We start from the raw sequence: 12,078 nt of genomic DNA on the forward strand, positions 1-12,078 counted from the left end.
TGAAGCCAGTCGGTCAAAATGACAGGTTGTTGGATGTGCCACTTCATGATGTAACAGTGTGGCTAAACCCTGCCTCTATAGAAGAAGAACAAAACCTGCTTTAACAGCACTGCCTGTTTAGCCCAGAGAGAGGCATTTTATGCCTATAAAATCATTCTTTGCTATTGAAAATTTTTTTTATATGAACTGTTCTTGTCCTATATTTAAAAAACAGATTTTTAGAGTGCATTTTTATTATTTCAAATGAAAAAAACTCAATAGATTGAATGACCCAGCACTATGTAAAAAACAACTCAGCAAATGGGTTAATGTATAAAACCTAACAAGCTGGGTTAAAATAACCCAGTTGCGTTCTGTCCAATATTCACCCAGTGCTGGGTTGACAAATGACCCAGAAATGGTTGTTTTTAACCCATCGTTTTTAAAGTAGAATAGAAACCGACATACTTTTTTTTTTTGCCACAACCAATTTAATCAGAAATGTATACATTTATTTTGGCAGTTTAACCACATAGACATTTTTGACTCTGTCCCATCAAAAAAGAAAAGAAAAATTATTTGTTTTATTTCAAACATTTAAAACGTTCTTCATAGAAGAGCATAAATTGCGCTTCTTCAAAATTCAAGACTAATTCCTGACCGATGATTATTTTATCTTAATTTAATCTAAAACATTAAATGAAAATTCCACATAAAACTGTGGAGGTACATATTTAGCTGACATGCAAATTGTGAGGCCTAAAATGTAAATAAAACATCCATGTTCGTATCACATTGTCTTTTATGCCCAGAGTGACACTGGTATTCTGAACGACAAAAAATCTATTAATAATAATAAGTCTCTGAAACTTTTTTCCCAGATGAGCATATTCATTTTTTTAAATGTTAATACAGTTTAAACAAAATGTGCAGTGGTTATAGTTCCTGATCCAATCAGTTTTCCAAATCCAAACCACTTTTTTAGTCTTTGATATTTATACAAGTCTAAAACTCAGACGGAAGTACCTTCTAAAGATAGTGCAACAAAATCACACTGAACCAGCAAGTCTTTATTGACTACGGGCAGATAAACCCAAACAATAGAACCTTTTACATTTGCAAGATCACACATTTACGTATGAGGAAACTAAGCAAATGAGGCGTGCCTGTTTCCTGTTGCCTTGCGTGAGTGATGCTATGAATGTTTGAAAGTGGAGAGTAGACTTTATTGGATGTGTGCAGTGCATTTGTGCACGGAGGGAGATGCTCACAATGGAGCAAATAGAGGCAGCCTTGTACAAGAGGATGAAGATATCTGAGAATTTAAATGAGAAGCAGATGGAAAGAATGGAGGGAGTGGGGGGAGATCTCACCATGGCCAGAGAACAACAGAGGGAGCACATCCTCAAGTGGTTTGTGGAGACTCAGGCTGTGCTCATTCTGTGTGATGGAAGTTTTCCACCTTGGTTCCAAGGCTTCATCTCCAGACAGTAAGAACTATTGAGAGATAAGAGGTTTGATAACTGTTTCACCATGAGAAGTAAAACCATCTGAACATATTTAATACGGTCTGTTTTCTTTTATGACAACTGAGATGGCAATGTTCATGATTGTAAACTGAGGCAGTTGCACACTGGTGCACTGTGGTAACTGTTGCTGTTTGCAGAGAAGCAGAAGATCAGCTCCAAGACAAGAATGTTGGTTGCTTCCTTATCAGACTAAGTGAAAAATCCATTGCATATATTCTTTCATACAAGTAAGAATAACATTTTTTTTGGTTAGCACTACCATAAGATCTCATTTGTTTGTCATTTTTGTCAATTTAGTCATTTTAAGTAAATACTATATTATGTTAAAACCCCCAGGGTGAGGTAAAATTAACTAGCTAATGGTTCTAACCTTTAAAAACAGTCTGAAGCTGCTGTTTTTTGAGTTGTTTCATTTCTCTAATGCTTTATGTTGACAGAGGACAGGATCGTTGTCGTCACTTTGTGATAAATCCAACTGATACTGGCCTGTTCGTCGTCTCTGGTGATTCTACCACTCATAACAGTCTCACAGAGCTGATCAATCACTTTAAAACCACACCGATCCAGCCTTTTGGAGAGTACCTAACTTCGTACGACACAGACGTGGACATGGACTCTGTTGAAGAGGTATCAATCATTCTTTTTAAAGATGCGCTCAGTAATTATTCTTAATTTAAAAGGTTTAATATAAAGAAATTAATTGTACTTTTAAAATCATGTTCAATCACATTAGACGAAGAATCCATTTATAATTAATTAGTAGCCTAATAAAAGTGGTTTTATTTGAAGCTGATCACATGACCAAGCAAATCTCACACAATTTAAGTTAGTAATCCCTTGTTGTTTGGCAGATTTGCTCTTGGGGGAAAAAAATATGGTTAACTGTGAGTGTTGGGAATATTGGCCAGCACAACATCAAAATACAAAAAATACCATGTTTACCTTTAAATAGATGAAAACAAAGAGAAAATACCAGCACAGTAGGAAATGTTTTACAATCTATGTCCTATTTGTCATCCATCAAGGACACCAAAAACGAGCTTTATGACGTGGTTCAACATAAACCCAGATTTAAAGCGGGTGTTAGCGTTAAGGCTCTAAGAAGTTTATGGGAACAAACTAGCAATGTCCGGCATGGCACGCCTCCTGTTCTGTATTCTAAAAGTGGCCGGAAACTCGCAATCTCCACCTCTGTTGACAGGAACATCCTTTCCCAGGTAACTAAGTCTGCTGCCTCCTTGGCTACTATCTTTCTGCTAACCAGGGCTAATTCTAGATTGTAAAACTTTTTTTTATTTATTTTTTTACACATCTTGTTTTGAAATTCATGTATGTGTTGTATAAATCATTAGGGTACAAAAGTTCCACCAGTGCCAAAGAAGAATACACGACTTCGGAATTCCTTAAGCGCTGGTTTTCCTGGTACAAATCCATCACAAGAACAACACAGCTTTTCAGAATCAAGGACATCTGGAAGGTCAGGTGGTGATGAGAGCATAAATGGCAGGAAAAGTGATACCTTGGACACAGAGCGCTACAACTCTCAATTAACATTGCCTCTCCACGAAGAAAACAATCAGTCTTCAACCTCTAATTCTTGTAACATTATGGCCTCCAACCTTCAACGACCTCCTTTAGTTCCACCCAAAACAGCCTCCTGCTCTTATGCTGTCCTCGACTTGAAAAAACACCATAGTGGTGGTGACCGAGTGCCATATACTGACAAAGAAGCCCTGCAGCTCAACCCACTCTACCAGACCGCATCTGTGGTGTGCGCTGGGCAGCAGGACCAGCCCGGGCAAGAGTATGACAACCGTATAAAGCTCATCGACAGCATCCTTTTAGCAGAAATACCCTATCAAGACATACCTGAACAACGTGACAGTAATACCTATGAACACATAGCTGAGAGCAACACCTATGAGGACATCCGAGTGACTGACAGCAACACATACGAGAGTTTGGATGAGATGCATCCAAACTCACAGAGCATCTTGGGAAAGAAGGTGAGACCTGATATAATAGCAAACAAATATACATCATTCCTATACTGATTATTTTGCATAAAAATTTAAGAACTGTTATTATTTACAGAATCATAAGTGGTGGAAACTTCGACTGGAGAATAAGAAGCAATAGTCATCTGGTGAATGTAAAAGCTGAGAAAAATATTTCATTTGATGTTTTATTGTTTTGCTACACGATTAATTTTTAGATATATATTAAGTCATAATTTTCATGTTGTTGTATATAACTTCAGTATAGCATGGTTTCTACAGAAACAAAATACTGAAAATTTTTATGCAAATACAAAGGTACAATGAGATGGTTATGATAAAACATATTTTGAAAATGTATTTGGACACCTGCTCTGATTATATCTATTGTTATCACTGAATGTACCACTATTTTCCCAGGACTTTATCTTTCAGTGTAGATCAGTCCAGTGTAATTCACTATTTTGTAATTAGTATAGTGTTCACAGACTGTCATGTTTAAACATAGAGTTTATGCAACCCCAATTCAGCAATCCACACTATTTGTATGATACAACAGTCTTTCTCTGCACATCTGAACCCATAATACTGCACAGCATAACTGAATAAAGCATGGAGACATTATACAATAAGTGATCTGTATGAGGTTAGTATTGATTGCATTCTGCCTTCTATCTTCTTCAAAGTGATCTGCTCCCGTTTTATGTCCATATTGAACACTGTAGAAAACAGTTTAGAATGCAGACCTACTATAGACCTTCTGTCTATGCCTATATTTTGCCCTCCACTGTATATTACGTGATCCATTGCCATTTGGATAATAGCTGACTTAATGGATGGTGATACTCGTATCTCTAAGCCACTGAGATATTTCCACATGGTTTGGACTCTAAATATTGATCCATTTACAACCTCATGATGGATTGGTCGGCTTTTGGAGGTTTCCTAACAGCCTTGTGCTATGTAATAAACTGTGCTTGCATTTTTTTTGCCAGCAAGCTTGAAAATCAAGCTAACAGCAAAAAACAGTCTTTCAGAGGCTTCACGGTTTCAGATTTATAAAAAATCTTGTGCTTTATTTCACGATAATTACACACGTTTATACTTTTAATTGTACAGTACTCACATGATGAAATCAAGTGTGTTGAAGATCATGTTCTCAAAGTGAAGAAGTGAGAGCTTTCCATCTTCATCCAAGCCTGCTTACTTTATTTCCCTCTGGACAACCAGACTACTCTTCAATTCACTGAGGAAAACTTTATGTACACAGGTTATTCAAGACATGGTCCAACAATTTCAGAAATTGAAAGTGATCAAGACTGTTAAAGGCAAACAGCTTTTAATAAAAAGATATGTTATATGTGAGCCATTTGTCTAGCGGTACTAAGTTGGGGGACATCTTATGAAGTTACCCATTAAGTTAAAAACAGAAGAAATCAAACTTTCTTTATGTCAGCTATATCTGAACTAGAGGGAGACTGACAAATAATGAGCAATTATCTCAGCCTAAGACAGAACTATTAGAATGGTCACACATATGTACCAACCTCAGTTTCTTAACCAGTGAAACAAACTATGTTTGTTTGTCTCCAGACAGGCCAGAGGATCTAATCTGCTGTTATCACTATTTTACATTTCAAGATTACATGCAAACACTGACGCAACTGGAGATGCACTTATCAGGTCCTTCGTAGCTCCAGAGCCAGTAACGCGGTGGAGAAGTTTCAGTCTCCTCCAGCAGCAGGCGACATTGTACAAACAAAATTCAATGTGTCCACTGTACATTTTTCCCGATTGCTAAATTTCATTGTTTACAAACAGTTCAGTTGATTTCTAGTTTATCCTAGTTTACCAGTTACGACGCTTAATGTTACCATAAACTGTAGTCTTCGTTGTCATAAAAAAGTAAATAAAATTGCGTTAAATTCAAATAAAGGGAATTTTGGGATGAACAAATAGTTTGTCCCTATAATGATAATCATAATGTATGATTCAGAAACCTGACAAAGATGTGGTAATTATGACAAAGATAACTAATACCACTTGGATCAAAAATTCGGTATTCCCCAGATGAGTGTGAAAGTAACAGTCTACTCAGTGGTCTACTCTAGTAATGACGCTGCTTCGTTTCATTACAGCCCGTGACCCGGACATGCATCTGAGCACTTTTACTGTCTCTTTTGGAAACTTCCAAAAGAGTACGGAAGAGCGCCTGCATCCTATGAATTTTTTTTTTTGCCGAAGCACCGAACGCACACTTGCTTAAATATTAAAAATGTATTCACCGAACAAATCTTCGAATGAATCATTCTATTGAAAGGGTTCAAAAGAGAATGACAGCCATGAAGCAAAATCGCAAACATTAGTACATTCTGTCGCTTTTCTAACTGACAATCAAATTACAATCAATAAACCTGATGAATTACAAAATACAGTAGGCTTTGTTTAACATATACAACATAAAGGAAAAGAGAAATAAAAAAATATGAAAATAAATAAATAGAAAAATAGTCATAATTTTGAGATTAATGGTCAAAACTGTGAGATAAAACGTAATAATTTTAAAATTAAAACTTTTGATTGTCATAATTATGACTTTTCTCATCCTTTGTACCTTTTATCTTATAATTATGACCTATTACCTATCATAATTTCGACTTTTACCTAATAAATATTGCATTAGGATTTCCCCCGCTTCTCCTCATAGACAGTGCTTCTCCTCTGTATGGGACTTTTTAAGTCAAAAGTTTTTGATTTGCCAAAGCTTCCCCTTCTGCGATGACGTCACGGCGGACACGCCCGCCTCTTCCTCGCTTACTTCTGTCTGCGAGCAAAGTCGGAAACACAAGCTCAACCGCGTCTTTTATGTACCGTTAGCCGAAGAGCGTTACTCTGCTACCGAGCCAAACCAAGGTAGTCAGACAGAAGGAACTGAAAACATGGCGAAGACGTACGATTATCTGTTCAAACTGCTGCTCATCGGAGACAGCGGAGTGGGCAAGACGTGTCTGCTGTTTCGTTTCAGTGAGGACGCGTTCAACACCACCTTCATCTCCACTATAGGTCAGTTCAGCTCTGGGCTGTGTATGCATGTGTTCAGTACAGGGATGCCTCTTATGTAGCCCTGCGGGGGGAGAAATAAGCTGTTATTGTGATACATGTGACTGTCTGTTGTAGTGACAGGAAGAGGCCGTGGAAGTGACACTCAGCTATTCATCGACACGTTTTACTAGCGTTTAAAATGACAAACGTATAAAATGACCGATTTTGTCAGAATCACTTGAAATGTACTTTAATCTGTGATTTCAATAGGACGTGACAATATGTTGTGTTTGTAGAGCTAGCATGATTGCAATCTGATTAGCTGTGTGCTAGCGGCACTTTCGTTTCTGTGGTGAAAGACATGTTTTGATTCACGTTTCACCACTAAACAAGAGTTCAAGAGCGCCAGAGTGAGCAGTGTACCTGGGGAAGAGTAAAAAGTGGGTTTGGGTGCTGTCACGAGTGACTTATCTCATCTACATCTGATTGCTTACAACAGTGATGTTACACCGGTTCTCATGTACGTAACTTTAAAGTCCGCTTGAACCGGAAGTTGCTGCAGACTTTATTTCAGTGTAGCGACGTATTTCCATCTGAAACGGTATACTGAATAGAGGGCATGGTTTTATGTTTGCGCTCCTCCTCTCTCTGTAGTCTAACTGTTGGAGGGGTGTGTTTATGGATACTCTGCCCATGCCGTCAAACTGACGTCATCAGAGAAGAAATGCCATTCCAGAGCGGAAGTAAAAGTTCAGATTTTGATTAAAGATTATGAAGACAAACTATTTTTTTCAGAGGGATTAACTTGCACGGATTAATTGTTTACATCAAGACTAGCAATGTGCCCTAGTAAAGTAAATAAAGTCATTTTTGGTTTCATGCGGACTTTAACGTTGGCATGAAATTCAAATGTATTTCATACCAACTTTATATTTTCTAAATTCTAAATGTTATAGGTCTTATATACAGACCCGTAGAGTTATTCCCGAATATGAAACCATCAAAATCAGAATGTGCAAATACATAGATTTCACAAAGAAATTGTACAAACCTACATGGACGAGGTCACCAGGCTAGTTTTTTGACCACTGTACTTCTTGGGATGTTTTTGACACAACTTTAGGTAGGCCTTTCTCTACTGTGGTCCAACATGTCACTTCCTGTGCAAGAGTTCCTTGACCTTTTGTCAATGTTATGCCACAGACTTCCCCTATTGCCATGAACATTACTGCTCTGTCACTTCCCGTCCCATGTCCCGCCAGAGCTTTCACTGGTGACAAAATTGAATGCCTCAATACAGTGGCCCTTTTAGCACCCCCCCCCCCCCCAAGACCCTGATTGTGCCCTCATCATTCCACTTCTCCCCTGCTTCTGCGGAGGTCTGTGCATGCCACCGCTGCCAAGTTTTCTAATTATTGACATAATCAGGGACCACGTTCTGTTACTACTGAATGCAACTGAATGTTTTTATACGCATGTGCTAAACCTTTTGCACCTCTGCAGCTATTTAGTCGGTCAGACAGACATATGTTACACCACTCTGACCTTTCTACTCATTCCATCTCCTTGGTTACGCCTTGAAATCATGTTGATGTTTCAGTCCCTTTTTCAGCAGAAAGCTTTGTGACGTGTTCTGAGATGAGTCAGTTTCACACTGTGTCATGATGGGACTGATTTCTGTTGTGCAAACTCTAGGTCTTGAGATGATGAAGTGTTTCACATCACTTGTTTCTAAACTTTATTGTTGCAGGAATTGACTTTAAAATCAGAACAATTGAGCTGGATGGGAAGAAGATCAAGCTTCAGATCTGGTGAGAGTATAAGTCTGCATTATACTGTATAAAGCAGAGATTTTACTTTTGCATTTAAATATATACAATATTATTGAATATGATTTTAAACTTTTAAGATAATATTGTTGGATATTATGCAACACTTACATTAGGCCCACAGCCCTCAATCCAGTTTGATTTTTAGGCCTTTTGTAGTTAAAATTTGGAGCATGTCTGGTATAAATTATAATCGTTTACAAACAATATTTAAAGTGTGTTTTACATTTGTCCTAAAGGGATACAGCCGGACAAGAGAGGTTCAGAACCATCACCACTGCTTATTATAGAGGAGCAATGGTAAGACATAATGTTTTATTCCTTTGAGTAAATAATGCTAGATATGCTTACTTTACATACAGAGAGCTAATGTGTTTCTTTTCTGCTATTTTCACAGGGAATTATGCTGGTGTATGATATCACAAATGAGAAATCATTTGAGAACATCAAGAACTGGATCAGGAACATTGAGGAGGTGAGAATTAGAAACAGTGCTGGAGAAAATAAGCATTACGTTTTAATTTCATTTAAAGTGAGATTCATTTTCCCTGTGTCTGTTTTATCAGCATGCATCATCAGATGTGGAACGAATGATATTGGGTAACAAATGTGACATGAACGACAAGAGACAAGTTTCAAAAGAAAGAGGAGAAAAGGTATGCATCATTAAAATTCATTTTTAAATGACTGATAATCTATTTTATTAAACAAGTCTTGGTTCAGAAACAGAACAAGCTAGTCTGTAAAAATGCTGATGTGTTTATTTAAACATTTCCTCTTTTTTTTTTCTACAGCTAGCTATTGATTATGGAATCAAGTTCTTGGAAACCAGTGCAAAATCCAGCACAAATGTGGAAGAGGTGAGGGAAATGTTATTTTTTTGTAAAGTATTAATTGTCTGATGTTGAACCATTTAAATGAATTTTATTGAGCAAGATTTACATTCCTTTATTGATCTAATCTAATGTCGTATCTGTTTTCTTCAATGCTAGGCCTTTGTCACTCTTGCTAGAGACATCATGACCAGATTAAACAGAAAAATGGTGAGAATGTTCATGTTACGATCATATAGAAAATGTTTATAATCTTATCCAAGAAAATTGTTTAGCTTAGTACTAATCACTTAGGATATAGATGTTAATATTATTAAAATGTCCTTATTGTGGGATACTAACAGTCAAGTTATTTAAAAAAAGTTTGTGATAAACTTGTGTATAAATAATAAATAAATGTAAGTATAATAAATGTGTCTTTAAGTGTAACACTAATCCTAACTGGCTTTCTTGTTTGCTTGTATCTTTGTGTTTAGAATGAGAATAACCCTTCAGGAGGAGGAGGAGCAGTGAAAATCACAGAGAGTCGGTCCAAGAAGCCAAGCTTCTTCCGCTGTACTCTGCTCTAACCCGGCAACTTCAGCAGCCTCAGTGTATGAATGATTTCATTTCTCTAAGTGTGTTTGAGCTCAGCGCGTGTGACTGTGTGAGGGTTTACAGTACCTCTGGTTTTTTAGCTCTTAGCTGCTGCTGAGAGCTCCGGACTTTAGCCTGCCTCATCTATACCAATTGAAGGCCTGAAGATAGTGTACTAGATTAAAGACACTTGTGCTGTTTCCAAAACATTCCTTTTAAACTAAAACATCCTACAATCTACCCATTAACCACCTGGGTCAATCCCATTTTAGCGTAGCCTGATTTGAATTTTGAGAACCTTTTGTTATCCTCAAAATAATTAATTTCATATAGTTAATTTACAGGTATGTTGATTTTAAAGGGTTTGTTAAAGCACCATTTAATGAAGGAAAATATATGAAGAGATTACAATATATCGAACTCCTGCTAATATGCAGTTTTTGGCAATAAAGATTGTGGACCTGGAGTAACACCTGAAGAACCTTATGGTTTGAGAATTAAATATTGGTCAAACCGAAGGACATGCAATATATATATTTATATATATATTTGTTTCTGTTATTGTTGAATGTTATGTTTTGTTATATTTAAAGTCACCATTTTATATGTACTTAATTTTGTTTTAGTTACTCTTCCAAAGCCGCAAAAAAACTGTGGAATAGAAAGCAATATTCACAGGTCTTAGTCTTCCCCCTTTCCCCAACTGTACCATACTAATCTTAATTTTAACAGAGACCAAAGTAAAAATATATCGAAGCTGTGATGGATACTTTCTTTTTTGTTTGTAATCTCTCATATATTATATATTGAGCTTGAAAAAGAAAGACAGAAGAATAAATAGAGAGGGCTAGGACCCGTTTCCTATTGCTTGTTGAAGCAGCAGCCAGCTAGGCCCTGTATATGAGTATATACAGTATTAGATTTACTAATGGTATTATATTTTTATACTCTATTGACATTAAGCATCTCTTACTCATCACTGCATATGCAGCTCCTAAATCATGTTAACCTGTGCTTATTTGAGATTGATTTATTTGTTAAAACTTATGACATTTAAATGCTGTCAGTATTCTGTACGTTTTTTTTTAAATTCCCTTTTTTATAAGGCTCTGAGTGTGAAGTTGTGAAGTGTTTACAGCACCACTGCAACAGTATTTTCTTTCAAGTCGTGCACTGTTATCTGTGTGTGTGGGTCTCTCGTAGTACCACCTCACTTCATAAACCACTTAAAGTCCTGCTTGTGATGTCCGCCACTTAAAAAAAAGAGTGCAAGATTGTTATAGCTTGAATGTGTTCAAGTGTCCTCTGAGTTTACTGGGCTATTACCAGGCCCAATGGAATCTGCATACTTTTATAGCTGATTTTATTTGGGGGGAAAATACATGGAATTCTGCTGAAAGGATTTAAACATGGTCAAATGTGTTAACCAGAGCTGAGAGCACTACACTCTTATTACCTTGGTGCATGACAAATGTTCCAATTCTGTGTAAATCTGCAGATTTTTCAATTACAGATTCCATGGGCCTGTTATAAATTCAGAACACAAAATTCAAACTGAAACGGAGAATCAACATAGATTGATTCACCCAAGTTACGCCGAAGAATGAATGAATGATTCTACTTCTGTTTAATAGTGTACAATTGAGTTTTGTTGCCATCGTGCATCTGTTTGAAAGAATCCCTGCTCATTTTCGTGAGGCGTGCCATTTCCACCTAAAGTGTCAGTTTACCCAGAAATGAAAATGAAAATTAATTCACCCTCAGGTCAGTCCAAACCTGGCTTTCTCTGTTCTGTGGAACACGAAAGGAAATATTTTTGAGACGAGAAATATGTGCTTTTTTTCTCCATACGATGGAAAGTCAGTGGTTTGGTTACCAGCAGCCATTTAAATATATTAATTTGTGTTTTGCAGAAAGTCATACAGGTTTGAAATGACATGAGCATATGATGACAGAATTATCATTTTGGGTAAACTATCCCTTTAATGGCCGAGTAGTCATGTTTTGAATATGCATGCAGGCACATTTGCATATTTTTCAATGAAACATTGACAGCACTCCCACATGAGCATAAAGTCTTACTGACCATTCAATGGAAGCTTTAATGTCCTATTTAATAACATGTCTTCCTTGATTTTGTTGTCTGTAATATGTCAGAGTTAACTGATTATGTAAAAAAAAAGATTAAAATATCTTTTCTAAGTTATTTACATGTGCCCGGTTTATTTTTTTTATGATTCTTTACCATAAGAAATAGTATATTATAAGGTATTTGGAAAGATGTGAAGCTGTT

The 12,078-nt window shown here is 36.7% G+C and overlaps 2 protein-coding genes across 2 annotated transcripts; both read left to right on the forward strand.

Moving 5' to 3' along the window:
• The first annotated feature begins 1,226 nt into the window (after positions 1-1,226).
• On the forward strand, positions 1,227-4,137 carry LOC132097285 (uncharacterized). Its single transcript, XM_059502917.1, has 6 exons — positions 1,227-1,469; positions 1,646-1,735; positions 1,946-2,135; positions 2,534-2,725; positions 2,861-3,514; positions 3,603-4,137. The coding sequence occupies exons 1-6, from the start codon at positions 1,243-1,245 to the stop codon at positions 3,645-3,647; spliced, it is 1,398 nt and encodes a 465-aa protein (XP_059358900.1). The 5' UTR covers positions 1,227-1,242; the 3' UTR covers positions 3,648-4,137.
• A 2,180-nt stretch (positions 4,138-6,317) lies between these two features.
• Positions 6,318-11,991, forward strand: LOC132105001 (ras-related protein Rab-8B-like). The gene is made up of 8 exons (XM_059510416.1): positions 6,318-6,568; positions 8,298-8,358; positions 8,616-8,676; positions 8,774-8,851; positions 8,943-9,032; positions 9,171-9,236; positions 9,369-9,419; positions 9,686-11,991. The coding sequence occupies exons 1-8, from the start codon at positions 6,445-6,447 to the stop codon at positions 9,776-9,778; spliced, it is 624 nt and encodes a 207-aa protein (XP_059366399.1). The 5' UTR covers positions 6,318-6,444; the 3' UTR covers positions 9,779-11,991.
• Positions 11,992-12,078: the final 87 nt, after the last annotated feature.

This window comes from Carassius carassius, chromosome 2, assembly GCF_963082965.1.
Source record: "Carassius carassius chromosome 2, fCarCar2.1, whole genome shotgun sequence".
NCBI lineage: Eukaryota > Metazoa > Chordata > Actinopteri > Cypriniformes > Cyprinidae > Carassius > Carassius carassius.